Genomic DNA, 15,488 nt, shown 5'->3' with positions numbered 1-15,488 from the left:
AGTAGAAATTCAGATCAGAACTAAGAAAATTATCACACGTTCTATCATCTAATGCTAGTTGATTTTCAGATCTTGATGAATATCCCTTTGAATTTTTTCCCTGTACAAACACATAAGTTCTTTTTTATTTTATTAGGATTATACCATATATACTCTGGTTCCTTTTTATTTTTTTTTCTGGTTCCTTTTTAAAAACGTAATGATTTGTATTTATATCTCTCCTTGACAATGAATATAATCCCACTATTTGGATCACCATATAAAAAGTTCCTCTTAAATGGATTTTTGCTTATTTTCATTTCTACTATTTTCTGAATTTTTTAAACCTAAAACTAAATAGAAATGGAAAAATGTTTCACCTTAATACGAACTTCATGTGCCTTAGGGGGTGCGACCTCCACCTCTTCAATGGAAAAAGGTTTCTTTAACTCCCGTAGTACAGCTGCTTTGCATTTGATTACCTGGAAATTGAAGAGAAAGATGATACCAGTTTTAAAGTCAGGGATGGTGACTTTTATTTTTTTATGTGCAATATCTAGCCCCATGTCTGGAACCTAACAGGGTTCTATAGAAATGAAGAACCTCTGATTTACAAAGAGAATAAAAATACCTTAAAAAAAAAAACAGGCAAAGCAAAAACATAAGAGAAACAGAATTAACTATAATGAGACATTGAGATAAAATGGAATATATTCTTTGAGGCCACCTTTATGATTTTTTACTCCAAGCGTTGTTTCTTCCTGATATATATTTTTAAAGGTTTTATTTATTTATTCATGCGAGACACAAAGACATAGGCAGAGGGAGAAGCTCCCCGCGGAGAACCCAATGTGGTACTCAATCCCAGACCCCTGAGATCATACCCTGAGCCAAAGGTAGATGCTCAACCACTGAGAACCCACGTGACCCTTCCGGATATTTCTTTCTTTCTTTCTTTCTTTCTTTCTTTCTTTCTTTCTTTCTTTCTTTCTTCTTTCTTTCTTTCTTTCTTTCTTTCTTTCTTCTTTTTTTCTTTTTTAAGATTTTACTATTCATGAGAGGGGAGGGGGTCAGAGGGAGAAGCAGGCGCTATCCAGGGAGCCCGACCTGGGACTCGATCTCGGGTCTCCAGGATCACGCCCTGGGCTGAAGGTGGCGCTAAACCGCTGAGCCACCCAGGCTGCCCCATATTTCTTAATGTAGTCCTTAAATGGGTTGTTAACCCACAACTGTTGGCTGGTGCATGAAGTTCGAAATCGATGTGATTTCGCTGATTGCCGACAGATGTAGTGCTCTTTGCCAGATCTGTTGCCCTTTTGCTCAAGTCTCTGCTGAAGCCCAAACTATCTGACTTTATGATTACCTTTGCACATTTGCTTAGGCGCCTTCTCTTTCTCTAGTTGCCTGTTCTCTTCCTTTGACTTTGTCTTGCCTACTGCTTACGTGTGCTACTTGTTTGCATCACTCATTTGATAGCTGCGGTAGTGCTGTTTTGTCATCTAATTTATGTGCAGAAATTCCTTCTAGATTAGATTTGCAACACAAACTGCAGAGGTTACAGCCGTATACACCTGCTCACACACACTCACAGATCCATGTATATATTGAAAAATGCAAGAAAGGTGTGCTTGAATTTCTGGCTAGCTTACCCCTGGAGGTTCTTAAAAATAAAAGTTGAAAACGTTTTTAGTGCTCACGAATGCAATATAAAACTTGTCTTCCTTGTTGCAAAGCTTGTACAGTTAAGGGAGGTTTTTCCTAGAAAGAGTTAACATAATTGCAAATATGATAAAAATTTTCCAATAGAGATTTAGCCTTTTGACAGTTTATTTTCATTATTTATGTCAAATCCTCCTACTTTGCAAGGTTTTTGCTATGGTCAATCCCACAAAAATGTGAAAATTCTTGGAAATAATACACTAATGGTAGATAGGTCCTAATTATAGGGTACTATTCTTCGGCAAGTTACATGCTTGATCTTTAAACCTCAGAATGATGCTACCAGGTCAGTATTATTGAATTACTGGTTTTATTTTACAGAAGACTGAGGCTTAATTGACTGTAATTGAGTAATTTTCTCAAAGTCACAAAGCTGACTGTCCAGAGAATAAGATCAATCCAACTTAAGAAAAAAATTGTCCAACTTAATTTTTTTACTACCTTATGGTAATGAAAGATTAACAAAGGTTAAATAATAATAACATCAACAATAATGGCAGTGACTAAGATTTATTGAATTATTTCTATATATCCAGGCACCATTCTAAGTGCTTAACAGCATTAATTTATTAAATTCTCACCACCACCTTATAAAATAGATATCATTATTGCCACTTAGCTTCTGAGGGAATATAATGCAGGAGGGCAAACATAAATGGTGTTATCACAAAGCAAAAAGTGATTGATGTTGCATCGAAGGGGGTGGATTGTTTTCTTAAATATATTTGGCTTACACTTTCACTTTCAGACCTTCTTCTTTTTTTTTTTTCAGACCTTCTTCTTTTAAGCTGAGTTTTGGCATTTTTAATTTTCCTTTTTCCTAACTGTTCTTCATTTGAAATATAATGCCATTGTAAAGGCTAACTAGTAATGAGTGAAAAATAAAGAGAACTGGAATGAGAAAACTGGTAGTTGGCAACCCGTGCAATTTCCAACCAATCCTGCTGATTGGGAGTGTTGTGTCACAGTGTGTGTAGAAACCTCAGAATCGTTAAGTTATAGCAAGATAGTATATTGTGTGATCCACTCCTAACTAATACATGTACTAGAAACAGTTGCACAGGCTTTTGTAATTGAGCAGTTAAACAACATGAATTGCTTATATTGAAGGACCACATGCATTTCTTTGCCCCTGTGAGCATATTGAACAAATAAACATGAATCCATGGAAGACTTAGAGTCAGTTATCAATGTTTCCATTGCTAATAAGGGATTCTGACTGTATCACTGTTATTATTATTTCTTTAAAAAATGGAAAAGATATTATTCCATAGGATTTCTATGGATTATGCCACAATAAGACCCTTTAAATTCAGAATTTGCATGTTGATGTTGGTTTGCTTAACCTTGGATGATTCTAATGCTTTGAAATCAGTATGCCTTTTGTAAGAGATTTCATAGTAGGCTTCAAAGGATAAAGCCCTCTGAATCAAATTCCTCTTATAGAACTTTTGTCAGATGTAACTTTCGTATGTTCCAAAAAAATAACACATTTAAATTATGATTTCTTAATATAAAGATAACTTCTTGATTAAAAACATAGAATTTTATGTTTGCAAATTATTCATGATTGATCATAACTACTGCACATTAATATAGGAAGTAAAGACTATTAGATACAGGTGCTATTCATTCTTGATAAAGATATTTAGGAATAGCCTTTTTTTTAAGAAATAGAAATTAAATTTAAAGATCACCCAATTCAACAGGAAAAAACTCCTTTGTTTTTTACATGAAGCTTTGCATAAACCAATTATTAACAAGACAATTTGAAAATTATTTTTTCCTTTTAAATGAACATACTGAGAGTGCACAAACAGGTGTTTTGTATTATTTCATGAAGGCACTTCTAGTTGCTTGCATGACCTCTACAAGTTACATCACATATTATAGTAAATATTAAATTGCCATTGCTTAACCTCTAATGTTAAATCTAGATAGGAAACTCAGCTGGATGAAGAGCTAAATTTTTTAAGAAAAAGTATTGTGAAACTCATCAACTATAAATGTATTATAATTTATACTTCAAAATAATCTATCAGAAATATATCCCAGTGCTGTCACAGTCTATAAAATATTCTTAACAAAGGAATAGCCTATTTTTTCATTGTAGTTTAGTATAATTGCATATTGAAGCACATAATCTGTGTTGTATTTCAGTAGATATTGTTTCTAACTTAGATGTGAATTTTAAATTATCCATTAATCCTATACCTCTTTTTGTATTATTTAAGAATGTATTTCCAAAGTAAAAAAAAGAATTTACTTACTTTTCCTGCTGTACTCATGGTTCTGTTTTCTCTTCAGGCCAGGAGACTGGTGACTTCTTATAGACTGTTTTCTGCTTGAGTACATAAAGCTGATATCTTACACAGATACTTTGCTTGAGCAACAACCCGTTCCTCTCACAGCATCTGGGGTCCTTAAGCCACACCCATCAGCTTACTCTTAAACCAAATCAAATCAGAAAGAAAAGGGCAGTGAGCCTGCTTTCAAACCTTGACTTTGTTTGCATATGTCAGTTTCAATTAATATCGTGATTCCGTGAGGTTAAATATTACCCTACAGACAAATTTTAATCTCTTTTTCCTGGATTCTGTATTTCTTCTCTCTCAATCTCACACAGGGTGTTCAGAGCTCTGTTTTCCCATTGTGTGCACTGATCTCCAACTTCTAATCCACAGATTACAGTTAGAACAGAGAACCAAGGAAATAGCACAAATAATGTAGGACAGAGAGTGTTCTCAAGCCAGAGAACATGTTTGATTTAGCACTCTTTTCACAGCAGGGAAGTCACAGCAAAGGTGCTTATGTCTCTGGCATTTCTGCTCTGTATAATAGAAGTCAGCATTGACCTGGTACCTCCCTGTCCTAGGCACTCAGCTGGGCGTGGTGGGGTGGCCATGGCATGGATTCAGGCAGACCCTATCCTAACCACCCGCGTGCACTTGGATTTAGTTTTTAACTGTCTTTGGCCTTAGTTTTCTTATCTGTAAAATGAGGATGATGACTAACCTCTGCAAGCAGTTGTCTGAGGAAAACTGAGATAATCCTGTTCAGGGATTAACAGGGAACCTGAAATAAGACAACCTTCCTTGAATATTAGCTACTTGCTAAGGTTTCAGTGCTGACAACCTTACAACTTTCTTTTTGTTCTCCAAGCACCCTCAGGGTTGACTGTTCTTAATGTTCCGTGTGTCCTCAACATACCTTTTGTGATCTTTCAGCTTTCCGACAATTGTACAACCAGTTTTCTGAATTAAATCCACTTTGTTTGAAATTCAGTTTTATATTTCCCTAACTAGACACCAATACAATTCCTGGCACCAAGAGTGGTCCTGGAAGCATACTCACAAGTAAACAAAAATATATACACAGCCTGAGTTGATGGTTTTTTAGTGGTTACAACTTGCTGACATAGAAAGCAATGGAACGATTATGTTTAAGGGGATTGAGAAGAAAGCAAAAGATCCAGAATCATCAACAGAGAAGTCAATAGATGACTAATGGGGCCCAGTTGCTCTTTTCTATTATAGTTGAATGGAGGCCTGATCGGCAATGTTTTGTGCACTATCCATGTGCCTTCAAGTAGTTTTCCAGAGCACTTGGAAGATGTTCAAAATTCAGTACCTTTTAAATCCTATATGATACAGTCACTGAAAATGTTATGCTCAGCCACATATTCCTATTTGCACGAGGCTATGAAATTTGTTTTAGAATTTTCATCTATTTTGCATTCTATGAGTCCTAGGATATGACCAACTCTTTTGTCTTCATCATTTTTCCGGTTTTTGATTTTTCATTTTCATTTTTACCAAAATTATATGTGTCTATACATACATAAAATATTTTCTACAGAGCCTCAGGAGAAGCAGCAGTATTGACTTTCCTACATCTTCCTACATTTACTCCTCCCTAGAAGCCACTGCTTTTGACTTTTGAAACTTACTATTTCGTTTTTTTCTTTCTACATTTCTAAGTATGTCTATACTCCTAACTTGGTTTTTCTTTTTAAGATTTTATTTATTTTTGAGAGAGAGAGAGAGAGAGACAGAGACAGAGACAGAGACAGAGACAGAGACACAGGCAGAGGGAGGAGCAGGCTCCATGCAGGGAGCCCAATGTGGGACTCGATCCCAGGACTCCAGGATCACGCCCTGGGCTGAAGGCAGGTGCTAAACCGCTGAGCCACCCGGGCTGCCCCTTAACTTGGTTTTTCTTTAGACATTTCTATTAATTTCTCATTTTGTACAATGAAAATTTGGGACAGTCATTGCCACAAAAATTCTCTTCTGCTTCCTAAAAGAGTAACAGAAAAATTTATATTATTAGGACTATATAAATGCTACTTAGAGGTGAGCCACGTAGTTTGCAATTTTTTTCCCTTTACTTAAATAATTCTGTTTTTCCCGAGGATTAAACATTGTTTTTTTAAAAAGACTAGCTTGGTTTTGTCTTTCTACCTACAACTAATTCAATGCCCAAAGTAGTGGTCTAATTCTCTGCTTAAGGCAAATAGATGCATTAAGTCTCCCACCAATTTTGTCTTGTAGAGAAATCTCTCCTGGAGTCTTCAGCTTGCTCCAGAATGGCCTAGGTGTGCTCTGTATCTGGGGCAACCTGCTGTATTCGACTCCTGTGGCTGCTGTAACAAATTATCACAAACTGGGTGGCTTCAAACTATGGAGGTTTATTTTCCCCCATTTCTGGAGGCTAAAAATCCAAAGTCAGTATCACTGGGCTGCAGTCAAGGATCAGAAGAAGTTCTAAGAGAAGAGTCCAGTCCTTGCTTTTTCCAGTTTCTGGTGGCTGCCACATTCCCTGGCTTGTGGCCCCAAACTCCAATGCTTTCCTTTCCTGCTCCTTTCTTCCTCTTCCCCCACACTGTCTTGGGGAACTTGTAGCCTGTCCTGTCTCCCCAGTGGTCTGAAATTTTACACTGATCTGTTTTGAGTGGGTGTATTTTTATCCATTTTACTGGCATGCAGTGGCTTTAAAAAAAAATGAAGATTAACTTTTCAGTTCTAGCAAATTTACTTAAACTGTTTTATTAAAAAAATAAACTGTTTTATTAATGCTCTTCCTTCCTTACCCGTCCCATTCTGCCTTCTCTGTTCTTTCACTTATTCTGGAACTCCTACTACTCAGATACTGAATGTTTTGATATTCCACTCTCATTTTCTCGCTCAGCCTCCTTTTCCTCTTTTCCATCTCTGTGTTTGTGCTCTGTCCAGTTTCCAAATCTCCTCTGAACATGAAGGCACAGGTGGCATAGTCAGGGTTTGCAGAGCATTGCACAACCCCACTAGGGATTGGGAGTACTAAGTGCTCAACCTGCCCATTGAGCACTGGCACTTCATCTTTTGTTCCAGGGGTGGGGCAAGAGATGCGCTGGAATTGAAGCCTGCAGTGGTGAGCAGTAGTGCCCCAGCTCAGAGTGCCCTGCTGGCTCCCAGTGATAAAAAATTTGATTTCTAAGAATGAGAGCTTCTACTTTTGCTAGTTTTCCCCAAATTGTCACCTGTGAAGTTACACATCTTATATTCATGGAAACAGGAATCCTGATTTTTGCCTACCATGCTTATTAGTCTCCTGAGAAATTGTGAATGATATTTATATGATAATTGATAAGTTCATGGTCCAGTTCAGACCTGTGCCACAGTTATAGCAGATAATAACACATCTCAGTTTGCCAGAGACAATGACTGTTGTCCCAGAGTGATTATTAATAGCTTACCCCTTGCTTTAAAAAGTGTGCTAGAAAAAAAAAAAGTGTGCTAGATCCGATGGTTAGTTATGGGATCACCCTATTTATATTTGCTTGTGAGCCATAGTAGAGGCTGATGGATACCTTGGATAAGACCTGGATTTAGTCAGCTTCAAAAGGCTTCCTTGGAATAAAGCAAACTTCAGAGTTTCAAGAGTTAGAACTTGTTAATTGTTTAACCAGTAGTTCTGATGGTTGTGACCTGTGTCAGTAATATTGTAACAATTCGTTGTAAAGAGTGGCACAGAATATCACTTAGCTAATTTACCATTTTGTGAATAATATAAACTGGTCTAGGATTAGGAAGAGCAGAGGCTAATGTGAGTTTTTAAATTTGAGAGGCTTGTGAGAAAATTACTCTCAGAAGCTGAATTAGAATGAATCAAAGTCTATATTCAATAACTACATAATATTTAAATGTTTAATTTTGTTAGAAAATGATTATTACAAAAACTTGAGTAGTCACTGAAAGATTTGAAGGTGGTGATTATGTTGATGTCGCCAAATTTTGTTTGTATAAAACTTGTAATAACCTGGAAATGGGCCATTGCATAAGAACAAATAGAATTACTGGAATGGGAAAGTGAAAAGTGCAATGGTTATGCTATATCTTTAATCAAATTGGTATTTGAAGAGATCAATGCTCATAAAGATGGACTTGGGTGGTTTTTTTTCTTTTCTCTTTCTCTTTTTTTCTGACTTAAAATCTAGAAGATATTCTATGTGCTGCTAGCATCAACAACAAAGACATGACTTTTTTATTAAACTGCATGCTAAATGGAAATTTTAGAAAATCTTTGTTTGTACAACTGTGCAAAAGATTGCCCAGGTAAGCTTTTTAAGGCATTTACCTTGTCAGCAAATATAAGAAATTTTCTTTTCAACAAAGGCAAATGAGAGAAAAATCAAGATCATTCTTGTGGGAGTGTGGTGTTTCTGATTTACTACTCACCTGGAAATCCAGGAATTGTGGTAATCTTGGCAGAATCTAGTTGTCAAGGTAGATCACTGTAGTCTCAAAACAGAATTAACATTCGTGTACTTTAATGTTAAAAGTAAGTATCTTCCTGGAATGCTTTGTCTGGAATCTAAGTTGCAGGGACAGGTAGGGGAAGAATGCTAAAAAACAACTTTAGGAATATGTATTTCTCCTAAGTCTAAATTCACATCTTGGGAAAATAGAATCTAAAGGAAAGGCTGGTGTGCAGTATATTCTTTTCTCTATGAAGGAGTTCAAAGGCACCCCACCCCCACCCTACATGCTCAAATAAAAATAGCAGAAAGGGTTTAGAGTTCATGAGCTATTTATGTGACACATAGTTCCTTCTTCTCTTATAGGGACATTTCAAAGATTATAGCACTCAAGCAGTGGATGATTTCCAAGTCTGAGGGTTCTGGGACCTTTTGAGCAAGTTTTACTTATTTATTTTAAGATTAACTTTATTGATGTCAGCTTTATGTACAGAAAAATGCATCCATTCTAAGTATAGACTCAATGAGTCTTGACCTATTGATAGGCCTCTAAATCTACCACAAACAAGATAGGGGACATTTCTATCGTCCCCAAAAGTTCCTCCAATGCCCCTTTACAGTCAATCTACCTACATATGCTCAGCCCCAGCCAACCACTGTTGTGCTTTCTGTTGATACAGATTGCTTTGCCTATCCTATAATTCCATATAAATAAAATCATGCCAGTATACCCTCTTTTGTGTTTAGTTTGTGGCTATCAGTAGCTTATTCCTTTTATTGTTAGACAGTGATCCATGACATGGGTTTACCATAATTTGTGTATCCATTTACCAGAGGATGGACATTTCAGTTGTTGCAGTTTGGACCAGTATGAAAACAGCCATTGTAAACACTTGTGGACAAGTTCTTTTGTGCACCTATGTTTTCATTTCTTCCGGATAAATATTGAGGAGTACGTGGCAGGTGGATGTTGAGCTTTATGAAAAATGGCCATGCCGTTTGCCAAAGTAGCTGTACCATTTTACACTCCCACAGCCAAAGTATGTAAATTCCAGTTGTTCTACATCCTCACCAACACTTGATACTGACAGTCTTTTAAATTTTAGCCAATGTATTGGGCATAGTGTTAATTTCAGTGTGGTTTAAATTTGTACTTACTTCAGGGCCACCTGGGTGGCTCAGTTGGTTAAGTGTCCAACTCTTGGTTTTGGTTCAGGTCATGATCTCAGGGTCATGGGATCAAGTCTTGAGCCAGGATCTCTGCTCAGTGGGGAGTCTGCTCAAGATTCTCGCTCTCTCACCCTCTCTCTCTCTCTTTCTCTCCCTGCATGTATGCACTCCCTCTAATTCTGTACTATTTTAATTACTATAGCTCTATAGCAGTCCTTGTGTCATTCAACTTCATTCTTTTTAAAAAATATTTGTTCATTTATTCATGAGAGACAGACAGAGAGAGGCAGAGACATAGGGAGAGGGAGAAGCAGGCTCCCCGTGAGGAGTCTGATGTGGGACTTGATCCCAGGATCCCAGGATCATGACCTGAGCCAAAGGCAGACACTCAACCACTGAGCCACCCAGGTGCCCTTCATTCAACTTCATTCTTATTTTTCAAAACTGTTTTGGTGATTGTTCTTTTGAAATTTCATACAAGTTTTGGAACCAGCTTGTCTACAAAACAAAAACAAAAAACCCAAAGAACAAAACTAACCTGCAAGTATTGGAATTGTGTTAAATCTATAAATCAGTTTTGGATGAATTGATATCCTAACAATATTTAGTCATCTAACCTGTAAACATGGTATATCTGTTCACTTAATATCATTCATAATATATGAATATTGACATATATGTCATAATATATAACAATAATGTTTATGACTTCAATGTTTGATACTTGTTCATATTTTGTTCATTTTATTCTTAAGCATTTCATATACTGAATGATACTGTTAATTATAATTATTTTATTTTCTGATTTTTCATTGCTACTATAATTAATTTTTGTCTATTGACCTAGTATTCAATAACTTTGCTAAATTCACTTCTAATCCTAGAAGATTTTTTAAGGACTTCTTAGCATGTTTTATATGTATAGTCATGCCATTAGTTAATAAAGGCAGTTTTAATGCTTCCTCTCTGATATTAAGACTTTTATTTATTTTTCTGGCCTTATCCACTAGTTTGGACCTCTAGTAAATGATGAATTGGTAAAGGTGGAATTTCTTGCTTTGGTCCCAAATATAAGCATGTAGGATTAATAGGAAGTGTGCTGCTAGATTTAGGTTTTTCATAGTTTGCAAAGAGATTTTTGGTCATGCATAGATATTGGATTTTGTCAAAATTTTTCTTGTATCTATTGAGATGATCATATGACTTTTCTCTTTTATTCTGTTATGAATTACTCTTACTCAGTGATGAATTATATTAATATTTGAATGTTAAGCCAACTTTGCATTCCTGAAATAAATCCCACTTGATCATAATGTAGTATCATTTTTATATACTGTTGAGTTTGATCTGCTAATATTTGGCTAAGATTTTTTTGTGTATATATTCATGAAATCTATAGTTTTCTTGTAAAATATTTGTCTGGCTTAGTTATAAAGGTAATACTAACAGTAAACTTAGTTGGGATGTGTCCTTTTTCCTCTATTTTCTAAAGTTATTTGAGTAAAGTTGTTTTTATTTCTGTCTTAAGTGATTTATAGAATTTATCAGTAGAGTCACTTAGAAATTGGGTTACTTTGTGGGAATATTTTCAATTAAGAATGTAATTTCTAAAAATAGTCATAGGGCACTTCATATTTTCCCTTTTTCCTTGGTTAATTGGTAACTTTTGTCTGTGTCTGTCAAGGAATTTGTCCATTTCATCTAAATTATCTAATTTAGTGAAATAAGATTATTTATAGTATTCCATTCATATTCCTTTAATGTCTATAGTATATGTACTACCATCTTCTGTTTTATTCCTAAATTTTGTACTTGTGCCTTTTTGAAATTAATTGATCTATTTAGAGGTTTATCAATCATATTGTTCTTTTCTGAGTTGCTTTTGATTTCATTGGCTTCTTTCCATTTTGTTCATTTATTATTTTATGGTTCCTCAGTTTTATCTCTCTATTTTTTCTACTTACTTTGGGTTTGTTTCTCAGTTTTTTAGTTTAATAAGAACCCCTGAACTGGCAATTTTAAGCCTTCATTATTTTCTATCATCATTATTTAAAACTATACGGTTTCCATGTAAGTTCTCGTTTAGCTGCATCTCACAACTTTTGATATGCTGTATTGTGATTATCATTCAGTTCAAAATATCTTATTATTTCCCTTGGAAATAATTTCCCTACTTTTTTGACTCATAATGTTCCACATTGGGAGTTTTATAGATATATTGTTACTGGTTTCTTTTTTTTTATCTTTTTGTTTTATTTATTTATGATAGGCACACAGTGAGAGAGAGAGAGGCAGAGACACAGGCAGAGGGAGAAGCAGGCTCCATACACCGGAAGCCTGACATGGGATTCGATCCCGGGTCTCCAGGATCGTGCCCTGGGCCAAAGGCAGGCGCTAAACCGTTGCGCCACCCAGGGATCCCTTGTTACTGGTTTCTAACTTAATTTCAGGTAGTCAGAGAACATAGCCTGTATGATTTTGGTCATTTCAAAGTTTTTGAGAATTAGTATATGGTCCAGGATAATGTCCATCCTGATGAATGTTCCAAGTCATTTAAAAAAAATGCATACTATTTTATTGTTGAATGTCAACTAATGTCAATTAGCTCAAATTGGTTGGTAGTATTGTGTTGTTCAGAATGGATTTTCTTTCTACTTTTTTCTATCAAGTATGTATATGCTAGTGCTGACTTCTTTAGCTTTAATGATTAGATTTGCCTGTTTCTTCTTTCAGTTGTAGCAGCTATTGTTTCATGTACTTTGAAGTGTGATTGAGTCCATACATGTTTCAGATTGCTATGCATTTTTGATGAATTACCTCCATCATTGTGCAGTGTTCTTCATTATTACTTATATGGGTATTTTTCTGAAATGCACTTTGCCTGAAATAAGTAGAACTATACCAACTTTCTGCTGGTTAATGTTTAGATGATGTGCTTTTTCCCTCTATCTTTCTATTTTCAACCTACATATGTCTTTATAATGTAAGGGGACTCACGGGAGCAGGATATAGTTGGGTGTTGCATTTAAATTTAATTTGATAATTTTCTTCTTTAAATCTGGGTGTTAAGATTATTTTAAAATAAATGATCAGCTTTTAATTTTTATCAAACCTTCAAGGAAGGGATAATTCTATGTTGTTTGAGCTGCACCACCACACCAGATCATTAGAGAAGGAGAGATCCCAGGTTATTCTATGACCAGGACTTCATGACTTCCTGGCTTGGGGAAGATGGGCTCCCCAGCACTTGTGATGCTTTCCATTCCATTCTGCCAGTCTTCATGAGGATGCCCTGTCTGCTTGGGCACCCTGGCTGCTTGCCTACTGCATTTGTAGCTAAGGTCCTCCACCTGGTGGAATCCATAGTCTGGTTTATCTCGGTTGACTAGAGTTTTCTCAGCTTACCTTAGGTTACAGTGGCATAACAAACTCTTTTTTTTTTTTTTTTACAGTCTAAGAAAAGCCTTCTTTTTTATTTCCCCAGCTTTTTTCTTTTTCCCTTTTTTTATATAAATTTATTTTTTATTGGTGTTCAATTTGCCAACATATAGAATAACACCCAATGCTCATCCCAAGTGCCCACCTCAGTGCCCGTCACCCAGTCACCCCCACCCCCCTCCCACCTCCCCTTCCACCACCCCTAGTTCGTTTCCTAGCGTTAGGAGTCTTTCATGTTCTGTCTCCCTGTCTGATATTTCCCACTCATTTTTTCTCCTTTCCCCTTTATTCCCTTTCACTATTTTTTATATTCCCCAAATGAATGAGACCATATAATGTTTGTCCTTCTCTGATTGACTCATTTCACTCAGCATAATACCCTCCAGTTCCATTCACATCGAAGCAAATGGTGGGTATTTGTCGTTTCTAATGGCTGAGTAATATTCCATTGTATACATAGACCACATCTTCTTTATCCATTCATCTTTCGATGGACACCGAGGCTCCTTCCATAGTTTGGCTATTGTGGACATTGCTGCTATAAACATTGGGGTGCAGGTGCCCTGGCGTTTCATTGCATCTGTATCTTTGGGGTAAATCCCCAGGACTGCAATTGCTGGGTCGTAAGGCAGATCTATTTTTAACTCTTTGAGGAACCTCCACACAGTTTTCCAGAGTGGCTGCACCAGTTCACATTCCCACCAACAGTGCAGGAGGGTTCCCCTTTCTCCACATCCTTTCCAACATTTGTGGTTTCCTGCCTTGTTAATTTTCCCCATTCTCACTGGTGTGAGGTGGTATCTCACTGTGGTTTTGATTTGTATTTCCCTGATGGCAAGTGATGCGGAGCGTTTCCTCATGTGCTTGTTGGCCATGTCTATGTCCTCCTCTGTGAGATTTCTCTTCATGTCTTTGGCCCAATTCATGATTGGATTGTTTGTTTCTTTGCTGTTGAGTTTAATAAGACTATCCACTGGAAAAAAGACAGTCTCTTCAATAAATGGTGCTGGGAAAATTGGACATCCACATGCAGAATGAAACTAGACCACTCTCTTGCACCATACACAAAGATAAACTCAAAATGGATAAAAGATCTTAATGCGAGACAAGATTCCATCAAAATCCTAGAGGAGAACACAGGCAACACCCTTTTTGAACTTGGCCACAGCAACTTCTTGCAAGATTCATCCATGAAGGCAAGAGAAACAAAAGCAAAAATGAACTATTGGGACTTCATCAGGATAAGAAGCTTTTGCACAGCAAAAGAAACAGTCAACAAAACTAAAAGACAACCTACAGAATGGGAGAAGATATTTGTAAATGACGCATCAGATAAAGGGCTAGTATCCAAGATCCATAACAAACTCTTTGTCCTCCATGTGCCCTCCTATTATGGTGGTCCGTCCCAACCCAAGGCCAGGGATCCCTTTACACCTCACCAGTCCAGGCCCTAATGTGCAGGCCTTCACCTGCCTCTTTAGTCACCTGATTGCTCAATCCTTCCTCCTCCCTCTTGCTCTACCCTATGCAAGGAATAAAGGAACATTTTGTTTTTGTTTCTGCCCTGTAGCAACAGAAAGCTGCCTTGAAAAACAAACTTGAAGGCTAATCTCTGCCTAACCACTCTTTGTTGCCAAATTAAACTCTGATGTGGCTTTGTCAACACTCAAGCAGTGTAATCAGTGGTTGGGCTCTTTGCAGAGACCCAAACCAACAACTCCCTTTCTCTCATGGCATTTCTTTCTTTTCTAACACCCAGTCCTGGCTGAAGCTGAGAGAAGTTGGGACACCCAGATCTGACTATTTTCCATGTCTTCTCTCTTTCCCTTTTCCTTCCTACAGCCTTCTAATAACAGGGATTGACTTCCCTCTCTTCTTCTGCATCATATTCTCCTCTTAGCACCATGCAACAAGGCCTATCATGAGCAGAAGGAATATAGGTGTTGCCATTGTGTAAAAAATCTGAGTACTCTCCAGGTTTGAACAAATGAAAGAAAGAAATTTAGAAAATTCTCTTTCCTAAAAACTGAGTGGGAGAGCAGGTGGGCGGTGACTGGGTGGTGGGCACTGAGGGGGACACTTAATGGGCTGAGCACTGGGTGTTATACTATATGTTGGCAAATCGAACTTCAATAAAAAATATATATGTTAAAAAAACTGGGAATAAATCAGAGAGGGAGATAAACTATGAGAGATCTTAACTTTGAGAAACAAACTGAGGGTTGCTGGAGGGGAAGGGGGTGGTGGGGTAACTGAGTGATGGACATTAAGGAGGGCACACGATGTGATGAGCACTGGGTGTTATACACAACCAATAAATTATTGAACACTACATCTGAAACTTATGATGTACTATATGTTGGCTAATTGAGTTTAAATTTAAAAAAGAAAATTATCTTCCCTACAAAGCTTGGCTTTTAAGTTTATTGTCTTACTTCAAACT

The 15,488-nt window shown here is 36.8% G+C and overlaps 1 protein-coding gene across 4 annotated transcripts in view; it reads right to left on the bottom strand.

The window, feature by feature from the left end:
* Window positions 1-15,488, bottom strand: part of LOC129501959 (alcohol dehydrogenase E chain) — a 67,473-nt gene that overhangs the window by 12,360 nt on the left and 39,625 nt on the right. For 2 of the 4 annotated variants that reach the window (XM_055313280.1, XM_055313283.1), the window contains 2 exons: window positions 3,969-4,145; window positions 360-461 (listed from right to left, as the gene is read on the bottom strand). In XM_055313280.1, coding sequence (XP_055169255.1) covers window positions 360-461; window positions 3,969-3,986 — 120 coding nt within the window. In that variant the 5' untranslated portion in view covers window positions 3,987-4,145. Of the gene's footprint in view, window positions 1-359; window positions 462-3,968; window positions 4,146-4,713; window positions 4,732-8,417; window positions 8,481-15,488 lie in introns of those variants that run through there. The other 2 variants (XM_055313281.1, XM_055313282.1) reach the window with 2 other exon arrangements.

The sequence above is a fragment of the Nyctereutes procyonoides genome, unplaced genomic scaffold (genome assembly GCF_905146905.1).
Source record: "Nyctereutes procyonoides isolate TBG_1078 unplaced genomic scaffold, NYPRO_anot_genome, whole genome shotgun sequence".
Lineage (NCBI taxonomy): Eukaryota > Metazoa > Chordata > Mammalia > Carnivora > Canidae > Nyctereutes > Nyctereutes procyonoides.
This window is presented reverse-complemented; position numbering and strand designations above follow the sequence as displayed.